Source organism: Lynx rufus, unplaced genomic scaffold (assembly GCF_022079265.1).
Source record: "Lynx rufus isolate CCGP_SWC_20201006 ecotype Redwood Valley unplaced genomic scaffold, mLynRuf1.p SCAF_3, whole genome shotgun sequence".
In the NCBI taxonomy this organism is placed as follows: Eukaryota; Metazoa; Chordata; class Mammalia; order Carnivora; family Felidae; genus Lynx; species Lynx rufus.
In genome coordinates, this window is record NW_025814845.1 from 157,047,501 (window position 1) to 157,073,914 (window position 26,414).

The following is a 26,414-nucleotide window of genomic DNA, read 5'->3' on the forward strand; positions in this document are numbered from 1 at the left end:
AAAACCATTTTTCACCATGATTATATGATTTTGTAATATATTTTCAAAACCTGTTACTTTTTTAAACCTCAGTACCTGGTAACGTACCTGATGCACAGTAGGTGACACTGGTTATTTATTGTTTGTGGACTGATTCATCCACTGCCTGAGAGACAAGGTCCAAACCTCCCGTCCCCCTGAGGCACCTATGTGCTAGAATCCCACGTGGACTGGAAGAGATGAAAAGTCTCCACTGGTCTCTCAAAGCAATAAATCATCATATCCAGACAGGCTGTGACATGTTAGATATCTATCTAACTGCTTACTTTGTCTTTATGGGAAGTGCATGGACATTAGGTGGCTTCTATCAGTTTTTATGGAATTTTATATTATTATTTATTACCTATCAAATATTCCTTGCTGTTGTAATTATCAAACTACGTAAAGTAAAATATCATGGGAAAGCTGAGGAACAGACTATAGAGATTCTATAATCAGGAGTTTAAGTGGTTAATAACTAATTTACTGTCTGTTCTAAAGAGGAATTCTATAGGGTAAAATGTGAGTAGTGCTTATTATATGCGAGGCCTGCTCCCACATGCTTTCTATGATTAGTTCAACAGCCCTATGGGCTAGGTTACTTTTAATTCCCATTTTGGGGGCGCCTGGGTGGCGCAGTCGGTTAAGCGTCCGACTTCAGCCAGGTCACGATCTCGCGGTCCGTGAGTTCGAGCCCCGCGTCAGGCTCTGGGCTGATGGCTCGGAGCCTGGAGCCTGTTTCCGATTCTGTGTCTCCCTCTCTCTCTCTGCCCCTCCCCCGTTCATGCTCTGTCTCTCTCTGTCCCAAAAATAAATAAACATTAATTCCCATTTTGTAGATGAGGAACTAGAGACATGAAGGGAATTGCTTTAGATTACAACAGCTGTTAAGTGTCAGGGCCAGGATCTGAACTAGAGCTCATGCCCTTAAACCCGTGGCCTTACATTGTATGTGAGCATCTCAGAGATAGAAAGAAGGTAAGTAGTCCCGATTGTGTTACAACCCTGACTACTTCCGGAAGTGACCCTCTTCTTTTGGCAGATTTGTCCTTTTGATTGCTTTGTAGGTTTAAGGTTCTTAAGAGCTTTGCGGCTGCTAGAGCTCCCTCAAATCTTGCAAATTCTCCAAGCCATCAGAACCAGGTAAATGCTAGCCCTGCCGTAAGTCCTGCTTGCTTGCTGGTTTGGATTAGGAAATTAAAAATGTAAACTGAACCTTCACTTCCTTTCCCATCGGAATTTCAGTGTAAACCCCATGAAATCCCTTAGCTCCCACGATATTATTCATCCCCTTACTCCTGTTGTATTAATATCACATGCTGACTAGGAAGTTGACAATCATTTGAGTCTGTTTTGTAGAGCTACATTGTGTAAGTCCATTTAGACTTTAATTCTGCCTCCTCCCCCCAAAAAAAAATTAAAATAAAAGCAATCCAAAGGTTTTGGTTCTATATACTTGCTGTCATGAATCACGTCTCTTCTATCTAGGAATGTGAGACAGTTTTTCTGACCATGAGGCACCCAGTAGCAGCAATGAAATCACTTACAAAAATAGAGCTGCCTAAATGTCTCAAAAAAAAATTGCAAACTACCTTTGAGCAGCAATACTTCTAAAGTGTTATGCAGGTTGGTTTAATGTTACCCACTGAAAATCTTCATGCTTCTATGTTCTCCCCAGAAACATCAAATTTTTAGGCCAGGTGATTTCGCTGCTAGGCGTTTGTGCATCATGGAGCAGTTGGGATTAGAAAGGGCTGTTCTTGTGTAACAGGTAACCCTACCTGAAAACCACAGAGATTTCAGCTAAACTCTAGAACTTTACTTAGGACATAGGAGCTTGTCCAATCCTCTTCACTGAAAGAGCCTGGTATGAGTTTAGCGAGACATTTCTGTGATCTACTCAAAATTCCATTTTGCAGAACCATTCTCTGGATTCCCAGGACACTGCACTTTGTACTGTTACTTTAGACAATGTGGCAATCTATTAAATTTAGTTTATGATGATACATATATATTTGTAAAAGCAATATAATATCAGGCTGGTGGATAGCATAGCAAAGTGTAAAATTTTTGAACAAGCGTGTGTGACTGGGTATGTTCAGAACTGGGCATCTCAGACTCTAATGTGCATATGAATCAAACAGAGGATCCCTACAACAATGCAGATCTGTAGATCAGGGGTGGGGCCTGGGATCCTGCATTTCTAATAATGCTCCCAGGTAAGTGTACCATTGCTTCTGGCCCATGAACCACACTTAGAATAGTCGGATTTTAGAGGACTTGTGTTGTTCTGGAATCTGTCTGAACTCAACAACTTTTTGTCTTTCTTCCTCTAGCAGTTCAGTGAAGTTTTCCAAACTGTTATCAATAGTCCTCAGTACCTGGTTCACTGCTGCAGGATTCATTCACCTGGTAAGCATTTCCTCAAACTCTCAAGTGTTTCTGGTCAGCATGAACATCTTTTCTTTAAAAAATTGCAGGCAGACCTTCTGAACTCCTGTCTCTTTCACTGTAACCAGTGTGCAGTTTATCTTTTTACCTCCCCTTTCGTGGTCTTCTGCACTCCACATTCTCCACAAATACGTGTTTCCTACACTCAAGGTATCTATGTTCCTTCCTTCAACATTCAAAACTTGCTCTTAAGAAAGGATCTAATAAGCTTACACTTCAAAATTACAAGCAGTAGGTGAACCTTATTGTTGTATCTTCATAGGAGTCTCAGCATTTAAAAAAAAAAGTCAAAGAAATGAAAGCAGTGAGAAACTGTCACACTTATGAACTAGGAGAGTTGTGGGAGACAAATTGCTAGGTTACAAAGGGGAGCTAAATCCATCTGCATATATAGCTGCCTCCTTTGCCTGTAGGAGAGGCTCATTTTTTTTTTAATTTTTTAAAAATTTATTTATTTTTGAGAGAGAGAGAGAGAGAGAGACAGCTTGAGTGGGGGAGGGGCAGAGAGAGAAACAGAATCCCAAGTAGGCTCCAGGCTCTGAGCCATCAGCACAGAGCCTGATGCGGGCCTAGAACTCACGGGCTGTGAGATCATGACCTGAGCTGAAGTTGGATGCTTAACCGACTGAGCCACACAGGCATCCCCAAGGCTCGTTCTTATCCCACATAATCAGAGTTATAATAAATGGATTTCAACAATAAGGAACAAACTCTTGGACTTCATTGCTTGAGGACAGTTGAGGAGCAGTCATTGAAAATGCAGAAATTGAAATAGGATGTTGCAAGCAAAGGTCTTTGAGAAAAGGAAGCAAAACAAAAAGCACAGCAGGAGTCTTTTTCACTTGAGTCCTCTCAAAATTAATTAAAGCATTAATGGTAAAATGGAAAAAGAATTTTAAAGTTACCATCTTCAGCTGATCAAGAAAAATGTCAAGCACCAAATGCAAACCATGATCTGAGCCTTCAAGAAATCTGAAACCAGCCACATCCCTCCTCCATCCTCAAGCAGGAGAGAAATTTCCTTGAAAGAAGATCACAGTAGTACGAGTGGATCCCTGGATCTAGAGGGTTGCACCTGGGTGCATGGGCCCACCACAGGAGCAGCAATCATCAGTGTCTTTCTGGAGACCTGCTGGTCATCACAGAGTGGTAGGCAACAGTGCTTGAGGAGAAACTTTTTTGTCGTCAATAGCAGTTCCCCATGAAGGGCTCTTAGGCTGAATGTGGCCTATAGACCTATTTTCTTTGACCTAATTATGTTTGTATTTTCTGCTCTAATTTTTTATTGCTTTCTAACTTTTATAGAGAACTCACATAAAATCCCAGATTTCTGGATTCTTTGGGAAAATACAAAGTTTGGCAATCCGGTCTCTCAAGGCCACTACCAGTCCTAGTTGTAGACTTGATGCTCTCTGTTAACAGCATGTGCTCTTGAGTTGGACACAGCCAGGCTCACTTGAATCAAAGTCTCTTGCTTAACCCTTCTAAGCATGTGAACCTTGCTAGTCACCCAGGTGAGGAGACCTCCAGCAAGGATGTATGCAGAGAAAGAAGAAGCAACCAGATGGCTTGTGACTTAAGGGAATCCACTGTGAGTCACCCCAATGTCTGGAATGTTGAAAGCCTAGAAGAGCTATATCCCAGAGCATAGAAAATGGCAGATTTGCTTGGGAGGATATTTGAAATGACAAACCAAAATAAAAACTATAATTGTCCCAACTCACCAGCTGCACATATAACTACTGGCCTTCACCTAAAAGTTGATACCCTCAGGGCACCTGGGTGGCTCACTCGGTTAAGCATCCGACTTCGGCTCAGGTCATGATCTCGTGGTTTGTGAGTTCGAGCCCCACGTCGGGAGCCTGGAGCCTGCTTCAGATTCTGTGTCTCCCTCTGTCTCTACCCCTCCCCCACTCACACTCTGTCTCTCTCTCCTCCAAAAATAAATAAACATTAAAATTTTTTTTTTTTTAATTTGATACCCTCAAAAGGTGAGTGTTAACCAGAAGTAATCAAGAACGGGCCTATGCTTAAATTCTGCCAAAAATAACAAGGGGGTATAGTGGAGAAAAGAGAGACATCAGCATAACAACAGTTATTTAATATAACACTTATAAGAACAATAATTACAAGATAATTTGTCCAAGGAAACGGAGAAGAAAAAAAATCCATATTTGAGAAAAAATGCAAATAAAAGGGTTTAAAAACTAAAAGTACTAATTCAAACAAAGTACATAAGGTTTTAAATAAAAGACTATTAAACCGTAGCAGGAGTTGGAAAACAGGCTGAATGATATCAGAGAAAAAGAAGAATGATATCAGAGGAAAAAGTATTACAGAGCTGAAAATGACATTAGAGGAAACCAAAATGTAATCAAACGTGACACAAACATGCTCAGGAACATAGTGGACAGGATTGTAGCAATGTGACATGGAAAAGAACAAAGGCATTCCAGCAATGTCAACTGAACATACTCTAAAATTAGTGTTCCTAGAGCAAAGGACAAGACAGGTGACACGAGAAGAAGTCACCAAAATAAAGTCTTGAATCTGTGGGTTAAAAAAAATTAATGTTTATTTATTTTTGAGAGAGACAGAGACAGAGCATGAGTGGGGGAGGAACAGAGAGAGGGAGACAGAGCCCCCGAAGCAGGCTCCAAACTCCGAGCCCACAGCCGGATGCAGGGCTCAAACTCACAAACTGTGAGATATGACCTGAACTGAAATTGGATGCTTAACCAACAGAGCCACCCAGGCACCCCTTAAATCTGTGGGTTAAAGGGTTTATCATGTCCCAGTGTTGCAGGATTCTTTAGCTCAATACCCAGGGAACCTTGTCTTGCCACTTCAAAGAATGAAGAGGAGAACACAGAATAAAATGAGCAGCAGGCAAAAGTTTTTATTAAAAAGTAAGAATAGTGGAAGCAAGGGTAGTACAAAAGCTCTCTTTGAAGATAAGGGGCACATGAAAGTGAATGCCCCAGATGATAGGCAAGGGACTTTATTTTATAGGGTTTTGGCCCATTCCTTTTTCTTTTTTCCCTTTGTTTCTTTTTAGGTTCTTTTTTTTTTTTTAATTTATTGGTCTGATAACTATAAATGCAGACTTGTTTATTCCTGAGGGGAACCTGGGGAAGGAGTAGGTGGTGCTTGTTACATTTGTAAGGAAAACTTTGTGTCTGAGAGAGTTTTCCTCATGGTCAGGCCCAGGAGAGTTTTTTCCGAGGTAGTTTTTCTCATGGGTAGATGTTCCTAGCATTCTTTTCAAATATGTGGTTTGCTCGCTCCCAGGGACCGTCAAGCCCTAGCCTCTCCCTTTCTGCCTACTGAATCCTATCTTTCCCTCTCATACCAGGAAAAATGACACAAATTATTTATTCCAACCATATTATGGAGCAGTTTACTGATTTTCAAGGATAAGGAGAGAATCCAAGCAGAACTAAGCAAAGTCTATAAAAGGGGGAGAAATGAAACTTGCCTCGGATTTGTCAATGTCCATTGATACCAGAAGGTGATAGGGTAGGGTCTGCAAAGTTGGCGTGAAAGTATAAGCTATCCTGTCATTTTAAATATTCAAGAGAAAATAGCACCCAGGAGTCCCTTTTAAAAGCATATCTCGAGGGGCGCCTGGGTGGCTCAGTTGATAAGTGTCTGACTCTTGGTTTCAGCTCAGGCCATGATCTTGCAGTTCGTGTGACTGAGCCCCACGTTGGGCTCTGCGCTGGCAATGTGGAGCCTGCTTGGGATTCTCGCTCTCTACCCCCCTCTGCCCCTCTCCTGCTTGTATGTGCACGTGCTCTCTCTCAAAATAAAAATAAATAAACTTAAAAAATAAGTACCTTGATGGTAAAATCCAGCCATATAGGAGATGAATCAAAAATAGGAACTCAGGAATGAGGAAACCATGATATAAAGTAATGGTGGGGATTATTGAATGAATTAAAAGCAGCGCTAAGGCATAGCCAAAGGAATTATGGCTACAGACTAGGGCACACATGTACCATGTAAAGATAACATAACTTGTGTGAGTGATGGCAAGGTAAGAGGAGAGGGAGGATCCCCCTAGCGTCCTCCATAGCATTTCTTATCTGAAGTTGAACAATGTCAAGCTTGAAACATAAAATTTCAGTTCTGAAATATGAAGTTAAAAATAGATGATAACTCAGTATCTTAACGTTGGTCCAAAATCCTTTACCTTATCTTATCTTCCATCTGGGTCTCTGCTCACATGGTTTTGGAGGAAGAGCAGAGTGGACAAGGGGGCCAGCAGCAGGCCACCAACTCTTGGAGAGTGCTGGGAGGGAGGGAGGGAAGAGGTTTGAAACACTAAATACCCCCAAAGAGAGTGAGCTGAACCTTAAAAATGTTACTTAATTTATCATGAGGGAGAATTCCAGGTTGCAATAAACTTAGTTTTAGTTTATACAACAGGTTGTACCAGGATACGATCTAATCCCTGTGCTATGATGCTGTTAACAGACACTATGGGGTTTCAGCTTAAAACTGTCTCAGGCAACTCTTTTAATCCTGAGGGAATATATATGACATAATCTGTGTGTTTTAAACTGGTTTTCTTAGAATGTACTAGTCTCAGACAACAGTAAAGACTCCAGAAGTTAGTGGAAGCAGATTAGTAGACTTTGCAACAAAACCCTCTGCCAGCTTTGGGAGTTAAGTGTACATGTATGATCCCTTTCTTATTTTGGAATAGGGTATTATAAGGAGTCCATACTCTTAACCTCCTCAAACTTAAGAAAAGGTCACTTTTAAAAAGTGGTCAAATACCTGAGCGAACTATGTTATTTCTAATTTCTATTTCAGTTCTTTTTCTTTTTTTTTTTTTTAGAATTTTTTTAACGTTTATTTATTTTTGAGAAGAGAGAGACACAGCATGAGCAGGGGAGGAGAGAGAAAGAGGGACACACAGAATCTGAAACAGGCTCCAGGCTCTGAGCTGTCAGCACAGAGCCCGACATGGGGCTCGGACTCCCGGACTGTGAGATCATGACCTGAGCCAAAGTCGGATGCTCAACCAACTGAGCCACCCAGGCGCCCCTCTATTTCAGTTCTTAACAACAAAACAAAAAAACCTGCTTTTCCAGGCATCTCTAACATCTTAACATTTTTGCTCTAAATAGAAATGGAAAACATCCAAGAAATATGTAAGATATTTGGGAAAAAATGTCAAAAAATGGAAAAAGAAAGGAAAGTTGTACACATTATATAATTGTCATTTATAATATATAATAATATATGACATCATATATTTATAAGTTTATATATACCACAAATACATAGTGCCATTGCCTAAGTTACTGATTTTAATATAAAAAGGTAATCTAATGAGTTTAATTTTCTTAAAATGTGAAGACTTCGGGAGAAATCAGAGGAAATATTCTTCAGAGTTTTTTTTTTTTAATCACTGAAAAAAAATTTTTTTTTTTTTGGCAGGGAGTGGCGGTGGGGAATAATGTGGAAAATTTGGTTGCTTTTTCTTAGACACTAGCCTTCATTCTCTTAAGCACATTGAAGTGAAGTGCTCATGTAAGTGCTTCCTTTTCAATAATAACCCTGAGCTACTGGTAAATAAGAATAAATAATAATTGCTCGATTTCAGAACCTGGCTTACCTGAGTCTCATGGCTCTAGAATGCAGTGACTTGCCCAAATGAAAGGAAAGAGATATGGGCAGCCAGTACCCCTGGGGAGCTCTCCAAATGTGGGCCCAAGCTACATCCACCCTCAGAGTTCAGCAGTAATCACAGTGAAGAAAACAAGACTTCACGATCTCTACACACACTTTGCAAACCCTTTAACACAGGCTAGGAATCATTAATACTTCATTTGGATTGAATTAAGTGAAACTAATCCAATGTTTTTCCTATTCTTTATAAACATTCCGTTGGATTCCATTCAGAGACCTTTCCTGAATCTCCTCTTTTTGAACAGGTGGAAAATTCTGGCGATCCCTGGCTCAAAGGTAGAAATTCACAGAACATATCATATTTTGAATCTATTTACCTGGTCATGGCAACAACGTCAACTGTTGGCTTTGGAGATGTGGTAGCCAAGACATCCCTAGGACGGACCTTCATCATGTTTTTCACCCTGGGGAGTTTGGTGAAGAATATTTTTAATATCTTTGAATATAGCTACATTAACCCAACACATGTAGTTAATGGTGATAAATAAAGCAATACAGGTTTGAGAGTGAATGTTGCATTATTCAGAGCAAGTGTGAAATGAAAACAGAAAGATACTTAGATCCCATGTTTTCCAAACTGCGTCCTCTGGAGCACGTGATTCAATTGCATGATTGCCAAAGATGAGGATGACAGACAAAGGAGAGCAGACTTTATTTATTAGTCTGCATTGAATTGAGCAATCCTATATTCCTTTACCTCTTGCCCATCAGACTAAAGTCTTTCTTACAATGAGGAAGGACATTTGAGATTTGATTTGAATGAGCCAAATGAGTAACTCTCTCTGAACTAGCATTTTACTTCAGATATGTGAACATCTGTGCTTGGTTCAAGAGTGTATCATGGACAAAGGAAACCTCTTTTAGTTACTTTAACTTCAGCTCCTTAAAAACTGGTAACAGAGTGTCCCCTCCACCTTTCTGATACTCCCCTGTCCATATTATTACATCCCCTCATTTCAGTCATTTCCCCTAAACCTCTCTCTGTCCCACGTTTTATTTTTTTTCTAAGCCTCACATAGTATCACGTCAGAAGAGTCAGAAGTGCAGTTGTGACTAGAGGACAAAAGGGACAGGAAGGGTGCCTTACCACTTGTCTTTGCTTTCATAATTTGGAATGCTGCAAAGCATTTTACTTGATTTAAACCAAATCCAAAGGTCAAGGAAGAAAAACGGCCTGCCTTTTGAAATACAGTTCACAGATAAGAGAAAGTTTTATGCACCTTCTTTCTCTTTTATAATCTCAGAATTTTAGAATGTCCTTGAGAACAATGAGATCTGGGGGTGCCCGGGTGGCTCAGTCCATTAAGCATCCAACTTCAGCTCAGGTCATGACCTCACACAGTTCATGGGTTCGAGCCCCTCATTGGGCTCTATGCTGACAGCTCAGAGCCTGGAGCCTGCTTCAGATTCTGTGACTCCCTCTCTCCCTGCCCTGCTCGTGCACTCTCTCTCTCTCTCTCTCTTTCTCAAAAACAAATAAACAATAAAAAAGTGAAATCTAAGATTTTATTTGCTGATCATTTTAGGTCCTATTTGCGAACTATGTCCCTGAAATGGTGGAAATTTTTGCTAACAAGAGGAAATACACCAGTCCCTATGAGGTGGTCAAAGGGAAGAAGTAAGTAGCTTTCAAGCATAATTTCTGCAGTTTGAGAAATTCTACTAGTCACATATCTCTTTAAAAATGCCTGTCGCGGGGCGCCTGGGTGGCGCAGTCGGTTAAGCGTCCGACTTCAGCCAGGTCACGATCTCGCGGTCCCTGAGTTCGAGCCCCGCGTCGGGCTCTGGGCTGATGGCTCAGAGCCTGGAGCCTGTTTCCGATTCTGTGTCTCCCTCTCTCTCTGCCCCTCCCCCGTTCATGCTCTGTCTCTCTCTGTCCCAAAAAAAATAAATAAACGTTGAAAAAAAAAAAATGCCTGTCGCTTGGCCTAAAGTGAATATATTGGCAAGGTCCTTCATTTACTGAAGAGGGTTGTGCTAAAATAAATACCATAAGATGATATTTGGTACTTGATAAAAACAACTATGTAGATGCTGGTAAGAGCAGTAAAACAACTAAAATGACAGATAATATTATCATTCCCTATCAAATATTAAGTGTGGCAATATTTCTGCATCCCTCATCACTGTGCTCTTAACATCTATTGCTGTTCTGTTCATTTTAATCATGTGGTTAACTTACGGCTAATTTCACATAATGGATCAAATTAAAGCCGCAGTTCAAATTTAAAATAATTACTTCGACTCTGTGGTCTCAGCCAAAATTCCACTAACACCATATGGGGGCTCATTCACAGGCAGAGGTTTGCTGGAGTGAAGAGAAATTTCCACGTCTTCTACACCACTTCATAGATCACCTGTTTTGTCCATGTCACAGCCACCTGTTCTGGGAGGAAAATGGAGTTGGAGTTGTTTTTTATCATGTTTCTCTGTGATGTGTTATTTCAGTATCCACTATGGTTTTCACATCCAAGAAGGAGGGAATGTATTGGAGATCTTAAATTGGAAGCAACTCTTTTTTAGTCTCTATTTGCTGTAGAGGAAAGAGGTCCAGTGGAGATAAACTCCCTTGGAGTGGTCTCTTAGCACAATTGGATGAAAACCAAGATTGACTTAGGAGTCTGAAGAGGAAAGTAAAAAAAATAAAAATAAAATAATAATAATAACAACAATAAAATGAGTGAAAAATAAATATTGAAAACATGGAAATGAACTAGATAAACCAAAGTCTTACGCAGTTCATCACAAGAAAGCGATGCGGGACACATGCCAAATTAGCCCAAAAGGTCTGGAAATCTTAAGGTTAGGTTAGGCTACATGTATGCTTTTAGTTTCCTTAAAAGAGTAATGGAGGGAAAAATAGCTTATTTAAGTGCATTACCTAAGGAGGTTGATAGCTATTTTTCACGATAAAAGTTGAGATTTTTACACCTATCCTTGATGTCTCTCCATTGGACTCACTTTTTAGTAGCTACTAGATAATTTTCAGTGCGGAAGATAAACCAAAATAATCCAGAATGTACTGCCACCTCTGCCATAGTATTGACTATGAGAAAATCAGTGAAGTATTTTGAGCCTCTTTTGTTCCTTTGAAAAAGACTAGATCAGCTAATCAGGAGTCAAGTGAAAGAAATCAAGTGAAGTAACACATGTGCAAGTCCATTATAAGTTATAATAACTATGAAAAATGTCACAATTACAATAGTTATTATTGTATTCCTGAAAACCTATGTGTTATTCAAATGTTTGGATTCATACCCAACATGGAATGAACTAGGGACCATAGAAATCTGATGTTTCTTTTCTCTATTGGAGATGCAGTCTTCAATGTTTCTATTTTAAAAATCTGGGTAATTCAAATACCAGATTGATTTAAAGCTAAATTTAAGCTAAATTTAGCTCTGCGTCTTGACAGGAAGATACTTCTGTTTCTCAGATGATCCACCTCACATATTCTTGCCCCCTAGGTTCATCGTGGTCTGTGGGAACATTACGGTTGACAGTGTGACAGCTTTCCTACGGAATTTTCTCCGCCATAAGTCAGGGCAAATCAACATTGAGATTGTTTTTCTGGGAGAGTAAGTTTAACTGTACCATTCACGGGCTCTAAATTAATCCTTGAAATATGTGTGCATTTTTTTAATGGAAAAAAATTACCCTCGCAATATTCATAGGAAAATTAGGAAATAATAATAAGCAAAAAGAGAAGAAAAGGCAATCTTACGACCAGAGTTAACCTCAGAGAATATTTTGGAATATATCTTGCCTGATGTTTATCTGTATATGTACTAACGTTGTTAAAGAGATTTCCTATCATTTACTCTTATGTGACTGATTTTGTGCACAAGTCTGGCATTCTTTCTAATTGCTATTCTGTTAATTCTCAAATTGGAAATGTGAGTTCAAATAGATGCAGAAAGGATTGTTTTTAATGATGTTTTTATTCTATGAAACTTACATTTCCACAAGTAGAGTCCAAGTCAACTATTTTGTGAACCCCCTAGAAAATGCATACTTAATATGAAAAGGTTTTTAAGTAGGCAATATGGTTTCTTACCGTTTTACTTTACAATTTTGGTTCCCAGTGAGATTGAACAATTTTTGTATGTTTTGACCATTTGATTTTCCTTTTTTGATGAATGAAGAAATTTGTCTTCATTTCTCATATCTGCTTTTCTAATGAGGATGGTTATCTGCTGCTTTACTGACTTCTCAGCGGTCTTAATGTATTTTGATATTAGCCTTTTTGTGTCATTTGTTGTAAATATTTTTCTCTCTTTGCCTGTGTGTGTGCACGCAGAAGCATTTGATTTACATGTACTATAACCCATCGACTCTTTCATTGTGGCATCTGGCTTTTCTGACACTCTTTGGCCTCTCTGTTCTAGAATTAAGCAAATATTTCTCTAACGTTTCTATGTTTCCATATTGAAATATTTTGTATTTAAGCTCTCTGGAATTCATTTTGTGTAAAGTGTAAGGAACTAACTTCTTTATTTTGTTCAAATGGTTTATCAGTTATCCACACACCACCAAATAAGTCAGGCAGATTGGAAAGGGCATTTTGATCTTGTACAGGATCATATACAGGATCACTTCCGCCACTTCCACCTTCACACATTTTATAGTTCAACACTTTGTTCCTTGTACATTGTGGCATGTCCAGTCCAATACAACTTTGGGCTCCCCTGTATGAGATGACCAACCAGCATTTTGAACTCCTTCATGGTGCTACATTGAGGGACAGCCAACAGTTCTATTTCAGTGTAATTGCCTGCCTGTCTTTTCGGTAATGTGTATGTTACTTGAATCCTTATTTTAAAAAATAGTCAAAAACCGGGCTAAAATTAGTGATAAGGGGCTAATAATTATAATCCAGTTGAGACAAAAAGGAAATCATTAGATGTATTTACTGTTGTATGGACTAATGTAGGTTATTATAGGTACTTGTCAAGAGAACGAATGAAATTTTTTAAAATTTATTTTAATGTTTATTTCTTTTTGGGAGAGAGAGAGAGACCAAGAACGAGTGGGGGTGGGGCAGAGAGAGAGGGAGACAGAGTCTGAAGCAGGCTCCATGCTCTGAGCTGTCAGCACAGAGCCCGACGTGGGGCTCGAACCCGCCAACCAAAACATCATGACCTGAGCTGAAGGTGGATGCTCAACTGACCGAGCCACCCAGGTGCCCCTAAAACAGAAATGTGAGATTTTTTAAATGGTGCAAAATGTTGGAAGCACTCATCTAGAATTTTTCCCATTACCTATAATTTTTGATGACTCTGCAATTCATATCCTCCACCAGACATTCTCTGTGGCTCCATATTCACACAACTAAATTGCTTACTGAATATCTCCATCCCAGAGCTTCAAAGGCCCCTCAGACTTAACATTTTAGAAAACAAACTCATGATCTTATATCTCTCTCTCCAGCTAACAAGGCAAATACATAAAAGAAGGAAAGAACACGGCACTTTCTGTCTCAGCAAATTGGACCTGATCAGTGCAGTTCCTAGAAACAGAAAGCAAGGCGTTGTTTTTGCTGCTCCTCTCCCTTAAGCCTTACGTATACTTGCATCAATATCATCAATTTTGTCTCCTAAAGAAATACTAATTGTGTCTCTGTCACTCCATATCCACTATCACAACCCTATTCAGTTAATATTTTGTATCTCCTTAAGTTCTGGAAAGGCCACGTTATTGATTTGTGCCTTTTTCTCAGAAACTCTTCTCCTGCTGTTATATGACTGGTTTGTTCTTATTCTTCAGCACTCAGAAATAAAGCCAGATGTTAGTATCACCTAACCACATGGATTAGTCATAGAGGATGGATGTTTTCCTACAGGGGATTAGGAGTTCTGTTAAAGCCACTAAATAAATACCATGAACTCTTAACCAAAGTCAGTCATCATTTTACATCTTTGGTACTATATTCTTTGCCCAGGGTTCCTCCTTCCTTGGAATTAGAAACATTATTTAAGTGCTACATGGCCTATACGACTTTTGTTTCTGGATCTGCACTTAAGTGGGAGGATCTGAGGCGAGTTGCGGTAAGAACTAGTTGTTTTTCTTCTGATTATCCTAAGCTGAAACAATTAAGATGATAGGATGTATTTCTCTTTCAAAAGTATCAGTCCACATGCTTAAATTGGTGGAAATAAGACTTCCTCAACTTTAAAAACTGATCATAAAGGAAATGTAGCTATTGAATCTCCAGATCTCCTTGATAAATGTCAAGTAGACAGCACTGTTTACCTACACTTAACATTTATTTATTTCACTAAATTCTCTACTTATCTAGAGCAGTTTTATTTTAGCAGTCTAAGAAATCTGAAAAAGTTATGGATGGCAAAAGTGTGTTTAATCTTATCATTGAATAGAATCCTTACCAGACACAGATTTCCCAACTTTTTCTAAACACACTGATCTGCTTTCTGATAAGAGAAACAGAAAGGAAAATAGCAGAAATCCCATTAAGGATGGATGAAAAATAATGAGCAAAGGTCAACAGTCTAGACAGCTTTCATTTAAGATCAAAGCAGGTTTTCTCCCATGTTTTATATTTCATAGAATCACATAAACCAAGGGCTGTAGTTTTTTAAATCAGAGATCTCTAGAGTTAACATAAAGAATTGAAATAGAAAATGACAGACTCAGAATAATCTTTCTCTTTCCCGCAACTCAGTATTGTAAGTGCCACTTCAATAATTTTCTATACCCTTAAGATTCAGAATCCACAAATACTGAATGATGATTACTTTGGGTCAAGCATACCTCCAGTTCCTCCATTCTTTGCTGTCCTGAGAGGCAAATCAATGTATAGGAAGTTGCTTAAAAACTTCGTTTTGGATAATAGGAAAAATATAACTATGTACTTTGCCTGTTTTAAAGCAGTCTTGCATCTGTGTTGGAGACCCTATGCCCAGGTCTGTCCCCTGCAGCACTTCCAGCCATTACAGCATCTACAGGACTCTGATCCTGCTGTAAGGACATCCTTATCACCACTCCTTCCCAAGGGTGTTCTCTCTCTTATGGGAAATTTTATGATAAAACCACAGGGAAACCCAGAGGGGGAACACTAGAGCATTTCCTATGTAATTAACAAGATGGCTGCTGTCTAATCTTGAAGAATAGGTGGAATCTGCAGAAGCATGCCTGATTATAGCCAACCCTTTGTGCAGTGATTCGCATGCTGAAGACACTTCCAACATTATGAGGTAAGAAGCTGGCACTGTTTTATATGCTTCAAGATGATTTTATTTCTACCTCTTTTAAAATAAAGCCCAGTGGCCCAGTGCATGGGACCAAATAGGAGAAGACGTCATCTATTACAGCACTAGGTTCATTATATTCCAGGTTTCTGCCTATTTTTTCTTTCTTTCTTTCTTTTTTTTTTTTTGCTCCCCAAAGCTGTGTGGATGCAAAAATAGAGTATCCTGAGTATCTTTGTGCTTTTCCATATACTTTCCTAAAGCTTCATATGGGTAAAAGTTATTTAAAATTTTTTTCTTATGTTTATCTTTTGAGAGACATAGAGAGACAGAGCACAAGTTGGGGAGGGGCAGAGAGAGAGGGAGACACAGAATCTGAAGCAGGTTCCAGGCTCCGAGCTGTCAGCACAGAGCCCGACACAGGGCTCGAACTCACAAACTGTGAGATCATGACCTGAGCTGAAGTCGGATGCTTAACCGACTGAGCCACCCAGGCACCCCAGGTAATAGGTATTTAAATTTAAAAAGCAAGCATACCAATAACTGATAACTGTTCAGATAACACCGTTAATAAATAACATCTTTAAACCTCCAAAAATAAAGATGCCATTTTCTGATTGGTGAATCCTATTAGTAGACTTTATTTATTGGAGTTTTTCTCCAGTAGTTCTGGTGAAATATTGTGTATCATTTGCTATAATGTGCTCGTGATTATTTGCAAATATCTTCCAGATGACTAGAATTGGTATTACTGTCTTTAACTATGAGCTGTCTGTGAGCGGGAACTTGACTTGTGGTGATAGTTTCAAGCTATCATGGTGATGGCAATGGCATTGTGCCCAACCATATGAACTTATGGTCCCCAGAGCATAATAAACATACATAGCTAAAGGTGATTCTACAAACAGCAAGAAACAGTTGAGAACATATACTGTGCATAATACAGTATATATGAGTTGGACCTCAGTCTCTTAATATGTATAATGAGAACATTGGGTAAGACAGTCTATGAGCTACTTCAAGCTATAGACAGAAATGCGATCGCTGTTTTTTTTTTTCTGTAATTAATGTATTTGAAGGCTAAAATACATGAAACTGTTGATTTCCTCCTCAAGAACTGGTTTCAGAACACCACAGTCTCCTAGTACCAAGAGCTGACCCTTCCATAGATTACATTTACTAAGTCACTAAAACAGTATCATCCTTTACTGTGTATGCAATTAAACAGAACATTATTAGAAGACAGCATAATCATGCATTTTATATGTTGTTTTATTATTGCATACTGTACATCACTGATGAGCATATTTGTTGTTTATGTAGGGTTCTCTCCATCAAAAACTATAACCCTAATACCAGAGTCATCATACAGATACTTCAATCCCATAACAAGGTATGGTAACCATCTAGCCTCCCTATCATCCCCTTTTAGTTTATGGAGTTGAATAACTTCCTTTGTCTAAATAATAAAACTTACTAATTTCTCACAGGTCTATACTCAAAGATTTTTTGCCAATTACAGGTGAAATATGGAGGCTCATTAAGATTTTTAATCACTTAAAAATGCAAATTCATAAAGAGGTATACTTTCATACTTCAGCAGCTACTACCTGAGGGTCTAACTACTAATCCACCTAAATCTAGATGCTGATATCCTTTCCTTTGGGACACTGACTTACCTCTTTTGGCACACCTAGGACTACTTGGAGCCACTAAAAATGAAGTAGCCTGATTAGACAATCACAGAGGTTTGAGAGACAACCAAAAGCTAGGACAGGGTTGAGCAAAAAGGTTCAACTCCTACACAAGGCCATTTCTTCAAAACTGAGAGAGGTGGCTATTTTACCTAGTGCAGAATTTCAAGGGGAATGAAGAAACAGAGGAATATATTCTAAATGAAAGAGTAAGATAAGACCTCAGAAAAAGACCTTGACGAAACAGAGATGAATGACAGAGTTCAAAACAGTCATAAAGATGCTCACTAAGCTATGGAGAAGAATGGATGAAGAAAATGATAACTTCAACAGAGATGGAGTATATAAGAAAGTAACCAAATAGAAATTACAAGCTGAGGAATTTAGTAACTGAACCAAAAAAAAAATACAATAGAGGGGTTCAGCAGCAAACTAGATGAATCAGAAGAATCAGCAAACAGGAAGACAGGGTAGTGGAACTCACCTAATCAGAGTAGCAGAAAGAAAAAAGAATGAAAATGAGTGGGGACAGCTTATGGGACAATATCCATTGGGTCAGTGTTTGCATTATAGGCATCCCAGAAGGAGAAAAACAAAGAAAGGGGCAGAACACTTATTTGAAGAAGCAGTCACTGAAAAATTCCCTAATCTGGAGAAGGAAACAGACATCTACATCCAGGAAGCCCAGATAATTTTAAATAAGATGAACCTAAAGAGATCCACACAAAAACTCATTATAATTAAAGTGTCAAAAGTTAAAGACAAGGAGAGAATCTTAAAGTTGGCAAGAGAAAAACAACTTGTAATGTCTAAGGGAACCACCGTAAGACTAGCAACAGATTTTTCAGCAGAAACTTCACAGACCAGAAGGGAATGGCCTGATAGATTGAAAGTACTGAAAGAAAAAAAAAAAAAACAAACCTGCCAATCCAGAATAGTCTACCTGGCAATGTTGTCATGCAGAGAGTTTTTCACACAAGCAAAAGCTACAGGAGTTCATCATCACTAGGACAGTTTTATAAGAAATGATAAAAAAAACTTCTTCAAGCTGAAAGGAAAGGGCATCAATTAGTAACAGAAAAAGATAAGAAAGTATGAATCTCAATGGCAAAAGAAAATGTATAGTAAAATTCAGAATAATCTAATGTTGTAAATGTGGACTAATCACTTATGAATCTCATACGAAGGTTAAAAGACGAAAGTAGTAAAAATAACTGCAGTACTTAGTAAGGGATACACTAAGGGATATACCAAATGCTACAAATTGTGATATCAGAAACAAAATGGGGTGGGGGGGGGATAAAAATGTGGTTTTAGAATATGATCAAACTTAAGTTGTTAGGACTTAAAATAGATTGTTATAAAAATGAGTTATGTGAGCCTACTATGAAGTAGCCACAAAGGAAAAATATATGTAGATACACAACAAATAAAAAGAAAGGAATCTAAGACCTACAGAAAATCATCAAATCACAAAGGAAGAGAGCAAAAGAGGAAGAAAGGAACAGAGCATTGACAAAACAGCCAGAAAACAATTAACAAATGACAATAGGCACATACCTATCAATAATTACTTTAAATATAGATGGGCTAAATTCTCCATTTATAAATGATTTAAATTTTTTTTAATGTTTATTTATTTTTGAGACAGAAACAAAGCATGAATGGGGGAGGGTCAGAGAGAGAGGGAGACACAGAATCCGAAGCAGGCTCCAGGCTCTGAGCTGTCAGCACAGAGCCTGACACAGGGCTTGAACTCACGGACTGTGAGATCATGACCTGAGCCAAAGTCGGACACTCAACCAACTGAGCTACCCAAGCGCCCCTCATTTATAATTATATATATAATTAATATATATAATAATTATATATAATATATAATATATAATATATAATATATAATAATTATATATATTAATTATATATAATAAAATATATGGTCTATATAATGGAATTTTGTTCAGCCATAAAAATGAAGGAAATTTTGCGCTAGCTACAGTATGGATGGGCCTTGAGGGAATTATGCTAAGTGAAAATAAGTCAGAGAAAGACATACCATATGATTTCATTTATATGTAGAACTTTAAAAATTAAAAAAAAAAAACAAAGCAACCCCCCCCCCTCAAAAAACTCATACAGATAGAACAGATTGGTGATTATCAGAGGTGGGGATGGGGGTGGTGTTGAGGGTGGGCAAAATGGATGAAGGGGATAAAAAAGAACAAACTTCGTTTATAAAACAAGTCATGGGAATATAATGTACAGCATGGTGACTATAGTTAATAATACTTTATTGTATATTTGAAAGTTATTAACAGTAGGTCTTAAAAGTTCTGACCACAAGAAAAAAATAATTGTAACTATTGGGGTGGTAGGTGGTAACTAGAATTATTGTGGTGGTCATTTCACAACACACACATTGGATCATTATCTTGTACACCTGAAGCTAACACAATGTTATATGTCAGTTATATCTCAGCGAAAACAAGGACAAAAATAAAAGTTGTAGGTTCAGGGTAGTATAAGAGGTCTAAGTCATTTGACCTGATTTCGCAACTCTCACTATTTCTATTTTATTTTTTTTTCCACGTTTATTTATTTTTGGGACAGAGAGAGACAGAGCATGAACGGGGGAGGGGCAGAGAGAGAGGGAGACACAGAATCGGAAACAGGCTCCAGGCTCTGAGCCATCAGCCCAGAGCCTGACGCGGGGCTCGAACTCACGGACCACGAGATCGTGACCTGGCTGAAGTTGGACGCCTAACCCACTGCGCCACCCAGGCGCCCCAACACTATTTCTATTTTAAAAAGTGGGAGCAGTAGACCACTAATAATTTTTAAAAGCTGAATTTGTTCTGATACCTTCTACTGACACAGGCACAACAAATTTTTTCAAGTAAAACAAATGCAAGAAAGCACATTCATTCTGAAAAAACTTTCTTGAATTGTATTTACTCATAATATTTGACCTACTTTCTACTATGAAACAGGTTTTTCTGCCAAAGATTCCCAGCTGGAACTGGACTACTGGAGACAACATCATCTGCTTTGCCGAATTGAAGCTTGGATTCATGGCCCAAGGCTGTCTGGTGCCAGGTTTATGCACCTTTCTAACAACTCTATTTATTGAACAGAACAAAAAGGTAACCTTGTAAATTGTTGAATCTTGGCTTTTTTCCCATGTCCTCACATGGTTAGGATCAGAAATAGGAAAAAAAAAAAATTGAAGAAGGCAAGAAAGCCCCAAGGAATCAGATTTGACTTCCATTTGAACGGCAAAGTATTGAGAGATCTAGACTGCAGTCCAGACATTACACTGACCTTGAAGAAGTTATTTATCTTATTCTTGTCTAAGAATATTTATCTGCAAAATAGAAATAATATCTTTGCTTCCTACCTGCAGTCCAGGATGCTGGGAATATAAATGTAGAAGTACTTGGAGTTACTGAACATAGAAATATAAATAAGGGCACCTGGGCAGCTTGGGTGGTTAAGTATCTGACTCTTGATTTCGACTCAGATCATGATCTCACAGTTGGTGAGATTAAGCTCCATGTAGGGCTCTGCACTCATAACATGGGGCCTGCTTGGGATTTTGTCTCTCCCTCTCTCTATGCCCCTCTCATGCTCTTTCTCTCTCTCTCTCTCTCTGAAAATAAATAAATAAACTTAAAAAAAGGAATATAAATAAAGACTATTATTAATGGAAAATCATCTATTTAAATATAAAGTAACTGTAATAATTGATATAATAATAAATAATTATATTCATTGAACAAATAATAATGCAAATAATAATTACAATCTAATTTTTCAGGTTATTTTGGGGACATTCCATGCAGTAATAATAGTCACCACCTATGAATGCCTTCTGTGTTATTGATTTTAAATACATTATGTTTCTCCTTGATAATATTTTAAGATAGCATCCCAGTAATAGGTCAGTGAAGCTAACCTGATTTTATAGGAAGTTAGTGAGTAGCAGAGGTAGAATTGTCTGACCTAATTAATGTCTTACCACTATGCTTGATGCCTGTGGTTGTTAGGTATCTACTCACAATCTCCCACATCAGGTCCTTTGATACTTTTGAGTCAAAATAAGTGGCTTGAAGGGACTATTAGGGTGCTATAGTACCAAGTATGGCCTTTGAAATGTCACTCCCATGAAATATTCCAGGAAAGGCTCTAACCCTCAGCTGGGCTTGGTATCCCATTGTCCAGAGGCTCTTCAGAGAGTCTGAGAGTGACATTTCCTCTTCATTTAATTATGAGTCCACACATGACTTCTTTTATACTCAGTTTCCCCCTTGACCTTTTTTTTTTTTTTTGCATTTTATTTTCTTTTTTAATAAATTCAAAAAACTTTTTGCATCTTTTCTGTTTTCATCCCTGGTACGATATAAAAACAAATAAACACCATAAAAGATGCTCTGGCCAGCAGAACACTAACTGAAAAACAAAGGTTTCTTCTGTAATTCCTTCTGTGAATGTGAGGAGATATCATATATAGATAAATAGAAATGACCATCAGGCAGCAGGAAATGAGCCCTGGTGCTACTACAGTGAACCTGCATTAGCCTTATCTTAGTGGTCACTGTGTAAGGCTTCGAAAATCACTTGTGAGGAAATTGTCTCTGCCTGTGTTGTGTCCTTACAAAGTGCAAGATAACCACGATATCTGTTGTAATGACTCTGATACTAATCTCCAGGGCTAGAGAAAGTAAATGGAATGAGAACCCTCTATGAAGACTTCATCTCTTTCATGGAAATAGAGGAGGAAGAAATGCAAACCAACCCTGTATTATGTTGTTCTTGATGTGTAATCTGCAGTTGTAACCTCCTCACTGAACATGGCCTGTCAACTTTCATCTTAAGAGGGCTTTTGGGATATAGGAATTGAGAGAGATTATTTGGAAGTGATGTCTAAAACCTACTTTCAGAAATCTTAAACTGGGCCCCAGATTTTGTAATTCTGTACTCTGCTCTGGTTTATAGATTCCGTAATAAACTGTTAAGTTAGGTTTAATAGCCAGGACTCCAGTGTCTTGTGTTCCATTTTTGTTGCATTGGACACTTATTTTCTCTGTCAGTTTCTGCATCAATAAAATGAGAGTTATGAAGGAAACAATCAACAAAACTAAAAAGCAGTCTATGGAATGGGAGAAGATACTTGCAAACAACATGTCTGGTAAAGGGTTAGTATCCAAAATCTATAAATCTATAAAGAACTTATCAAACTCAATACCCAGAAAACAAATAATCTGGTTAAGAAATAGGCAGAAGAAATGAATAGACGTTTTCCCAAAGAAGACACCCAGATGGCTAACAGACCTATGAAAAGATGCTCAGCATCACTCATCATCAGGGAGATCCAAATCAAAACCATGATGAGATACCACCTCACACGTGTCAGAATGGCTAAAATTAACAACTCAGGAAACAACAGATGTGGATGAGGATGTGAAGAAAGGGAAACCCTCTTATACGGTTGGTGGGAATGGAAACGGATGCAGTCACACTTGAAATTAATATGGAGGTTCCTCATAGAACTAAAAACAGAACTACCCTATCACCCAGCAATTGCACTACCAGGTATACAGAAAGGATACAAAAATACAGATTCTAGGAGGTCAGTACACCCAATGTTTATAACAGCCTTATCAACAATAACCCAACTACAGAAAGAGACCAAGTGCCCACTGACTGATGAATGGATAAAGAAGATGTGGTATATATTTACAATGGAATATTACTCAGCCATCAAAAAATTGAAATCTTGCCATTTGCAGTGACATGGATGGAGCTAGAGTGTATTATGCTAAGCAAAATAAGTCAGTTAGAGAAAGACAAATACCATACAATTTCACTCATGTGAAATTGAGTAAACAACACAGATGAACATTTGGGGAGGGGAAAAAAAGAGAATGGGAGGAAAACCAGAAGAGACTTTTAATGATAGAGAACAAACTGAGGGTTGCTACAGGGGAGTTTCAGTGTGTGGGGGGAGTTAAATGGGTGATGGGGATTGAGGAGGCACTTGTGATAAGAACGGGTGTTATATGTAAGTGATGAACCACTGAATTCTACTCCTGAAACCATATATGACACTATATGTTAACTACCTAGAATTTAAATAAAAATTTGGAAAAAAATAAAACAAAATAAAACCAAAAACTTTCTTTAGGCTTGAAAAATAAAATAAAATAAGCTATTAATCTCATAATCTGATTTTTGTAAGTATTATGTTAATATCTGTAAAATTTATGAGTACTCAGATTGAAAGACCTTGGATCAATGGTATGTGTTTCACCTGTATTAATTATATGGTGAGACATTATAGTCCAAAGAGCATTTCCAGTTGCTTCAAGGCACAGAGCATTGCCTTAGGCTTAAACTTAAATTAGATCTACTCCAACTTACATACTTGAGCTCCCTGACTCCACTATCTAAATCCAAAATCCATCTTATCTTCCTGTTTCCCTTTCTGATCTTTAAAAAATGAGCACAGGAAGTCTTCTCCATCTCTATCTTTTTTTTACCATTTTTCAAAAACTGAAACATTTGGCTTAGAAGTGCCAAGCCAGTTTTTTCAGTAATTGGAACTTAAATAGGGACCACCCAGTGAGAGGAGCCCTTCTCAATAGAAGAATTTAAGAGAGTGGAAAAAGGCAGGAGATTCAGCTGAATCTTGGAAAGGGAGTTGCAGGGGAGAGTGCCATCCTGGACTGCCTGATAAAATTAGTCCTTTTTTGTAAGGCAGGATTTGTGTGTGTGTGTGTGTGTGTGTGTGTGTGTGTGTGTGTTTTATTTTTTTTGAAACTGCAAGATGGCCATCTGAGGAGTATTTCTGAACTGGCCTTAACTGTCCACAGCCACACTGTTTCAGAGCTTCCAGAACTTCCAGACATTGACCTGGGAGTCTAGGGTATAAAGGGGCCTGTCCTGCCATGTCAGGGCAGTGTGCTGGGGATTCTTATGGCAGCAGATGGGGAGAATGATGGGGATGTACATAGAGCACAACAAAATTCCAAGTTCTTACACAAATACCAGGGATGAGTTACCCAGCAGCCCTCACCCTTCACAGGCTGTATTTAGCCTTTTTGAGAGATACCCTTCTCCCTTCCCATCTCCCTCTTCTCTAGAAACCTATTGCTGCCCTCAATTTTTATATTCCCATTTCCATTGATCAGGATGGCCACTTAAATTCATTTGAAGCTATGAAGACTTCTGATGCTGGGCAGAACCCATGCATATTTTTTTCTTTGTGGTATATGGCTAGTCAGTAGAAAACTAATATGTTAAAAAAAAAACAATCTTGAATAGCCATATCCATGGAGAGACAATTTAGATACCATATTATCCTTCTTATCTTACTGTTACTGACTCAAAAACTAGTCTATCTTGCTGAAATTATTGGAAAAATTCCAGTTTTCAACAAGGAGTCTTGAATGCCATCTGGGAAGAAATCAAGTCATGATGCTTTTACTTCATTCTGAACTCTCTAGTGTAAATAGTAAAGATGTATGTTAGAGTTTAAGTTCTTCCTTTCTTCAGTTAACCCCTAGGACAAATCTCTTTTTTATGACTTAAGCACAACAAGCGCTGGTTTGCTGCCTAGCAGGATATACAACTTGAATTATAATATCCCATATTGCATGGCATTGTGCTTCATGTCACACGATTGTGTATTCCAGGTTTTTCCTAAACAGCCCTGGCAAAAACATTTCTTGAATGGCCTGAAGAACAAAATCCTGACTCAACGTCTCTCTGATGACTTTGCTGGAATGAGTTTTCCTGAAGTTTCCCGGTAAGTTAATAGAAATAACTTTCCTCATTCTTCTTGAAGTGACATTCTTTTGACAGTGCTCATTGGGGGCTCACTGTAGGCCAGGCTCCATGGTAGATGTTGAAGATGTGGGAATGAACATGCCTGAGTCTCTACAACCTAGAACTTTGCAGTCTGTGTGGGACAGTTTTGTGTCTGTCACAGTCGTCATGTGGGCTGGGACTTACTTTAGAATGGATTCCACATTTGGGAGGGTCTTCCTCTGCTGAGGTACTAGTGTTTTCCCAGACACAGAGCACAAAGTGTTGGTCATGTTCTTGTGAATTAGCACCCTGCCACCCTCTTTCCTCACAATTTCATGTCTTCCTTCCTAGGCTCTGCTTTGTGAAGATGGGACTCATGCTGATAGCCATCGAACACAAATCCTTGTTTCATGGTTGCTGGTACCAATGAGACTTTGAATCTCTTCAGTTTGTTTTTTTTTTTTAAAGGAGAATCTTTATGATTAAGACTTTTACAAAAATACAGCCATAACTAAGGTTTTGCCATTTGTTGAGAGCCAGCCTGTTGGGCACCCAGTCTGCTGTGGTGCACTTAGTACTGTCTCTAGTGACTGGGGTTAGAAATCTAATGATTGGGGTTAGAATGGTTATCCTGATGGGTAAGCATGTACTTTGCCTTTGTTATTATGGCCCTCCCCAAGTTCTCATGAGCAGGAGAGAGAAGTGGTCTCCTTCTCATATCTGTTCCTTTTAATGTATTACCAGATCTTCTAAGTCTTGACCATCAAATAATACTATGAGTTAAAATTATTTATGACAGAAGATGCTCCCACAAATTGTAGCCTTAGAAAGTAAGCTACAAAATATGGCAAAATAAGAATTTGGCCTACTGAACAAAGTATGCTGTTGGTAGGGTGGATAAAAGAAAGAAGTAACATTATTAGATCAATGGAATTTCTTGAAAACCCATAATGGATAATATGAGAAGTAAGATAATTTATCATGTAATGAAAAAGAAAATCCAGGACAAACAGAGAAACAGGACAAACAGCTACAATGATACAGAGATAAAAGATACTAAAAAATAAGAAACACTAGAGGATTAAGTGGGATGAGGAACAAGAAAGAATATTATATTGGCTTGTGTGTGTGTGTGTTTTTAGTGGAAAACTAAGTTGAATTAAATTGGAATCAACAGAATAAATTCTGATCCTGATTATGATTTGCTGGCCCCATGGCACTGGAGAAGTGTCCATCTTCTGTAAAATGAGGAAGTCATTCTAGCTCTAAAACTGTCATTACCAGGAGCCTTAGAATTACAGGGAAATATTAACAATTCAATAAGTTTGAATGATAGCAGATGGACTACAGAGGGCTAATTTTATATGAAACGTTGAAAAGAAAAATTGAAGTATAGAGGATTCAGGATGTAACTGGGCTAAAGAAGTGAGTGGGGTACTGTACAAAGGAAGTCACTAAAGAGAGAATAACAAATAGTATTGTCTGGCTGTCTATATTCTAATTAACAATCCTGCTATACTCAAGAAAGTCT

At 38.3% G+C, this 26,414-nt stretch overlaps 1 protein-coding gene across 1 annotated transcript in view; it reads left to right on the plus strand.

The window, feature by feature from the left end:
- KCNU1 (potassium calcium-activated channel subfamily U member 1) overlaps positions 1–26,414 on the plus strand; it is a 150,263-nt gene that overhangs the window by 25,084 nt on the left and 98,765 nt on the right. The window contains exons 6-16 of the mRNA XM_047090423.1: positions 1,086–1,161; positions 2,355–2,430; positions 8,418–8,588; positions 9,699–9,790; positions 11,640–11,750; positions 14,114–14,219; positions 15,304–15,386; positions 16,704–16,773; positions 20,065–20,217; positions 24,769–24,881; positions 25,235–25,303. Of these exons, the coding sequence (XP_046946379.1) occupies positions 1,086–1,161; positions 2,355–2,430; positions 8,418–8,588; positions 9,699–9,790; positions 11,640–11,750; positions 14,114–14,219; positions 15,304–15,386; positions 16,704–16,773; positions 20,065–20,217; positions 24,769–24,881; positions 25,235–25,303 (1,120 nt within the window). The remainder of the gene's footprint in view (positions 1–1,085; positions 1,162–2,354; positions 2,431–8,417; positions 8,589–9,698; positions 9,791–11,639; positions 11,751–14,113; positions 14,220–15,303; positions 15,387–16,703; positions 16,774–20,064; positions 20,218–24,768; positions 24,882–25,234; positions 25,304–26,414) is intronic.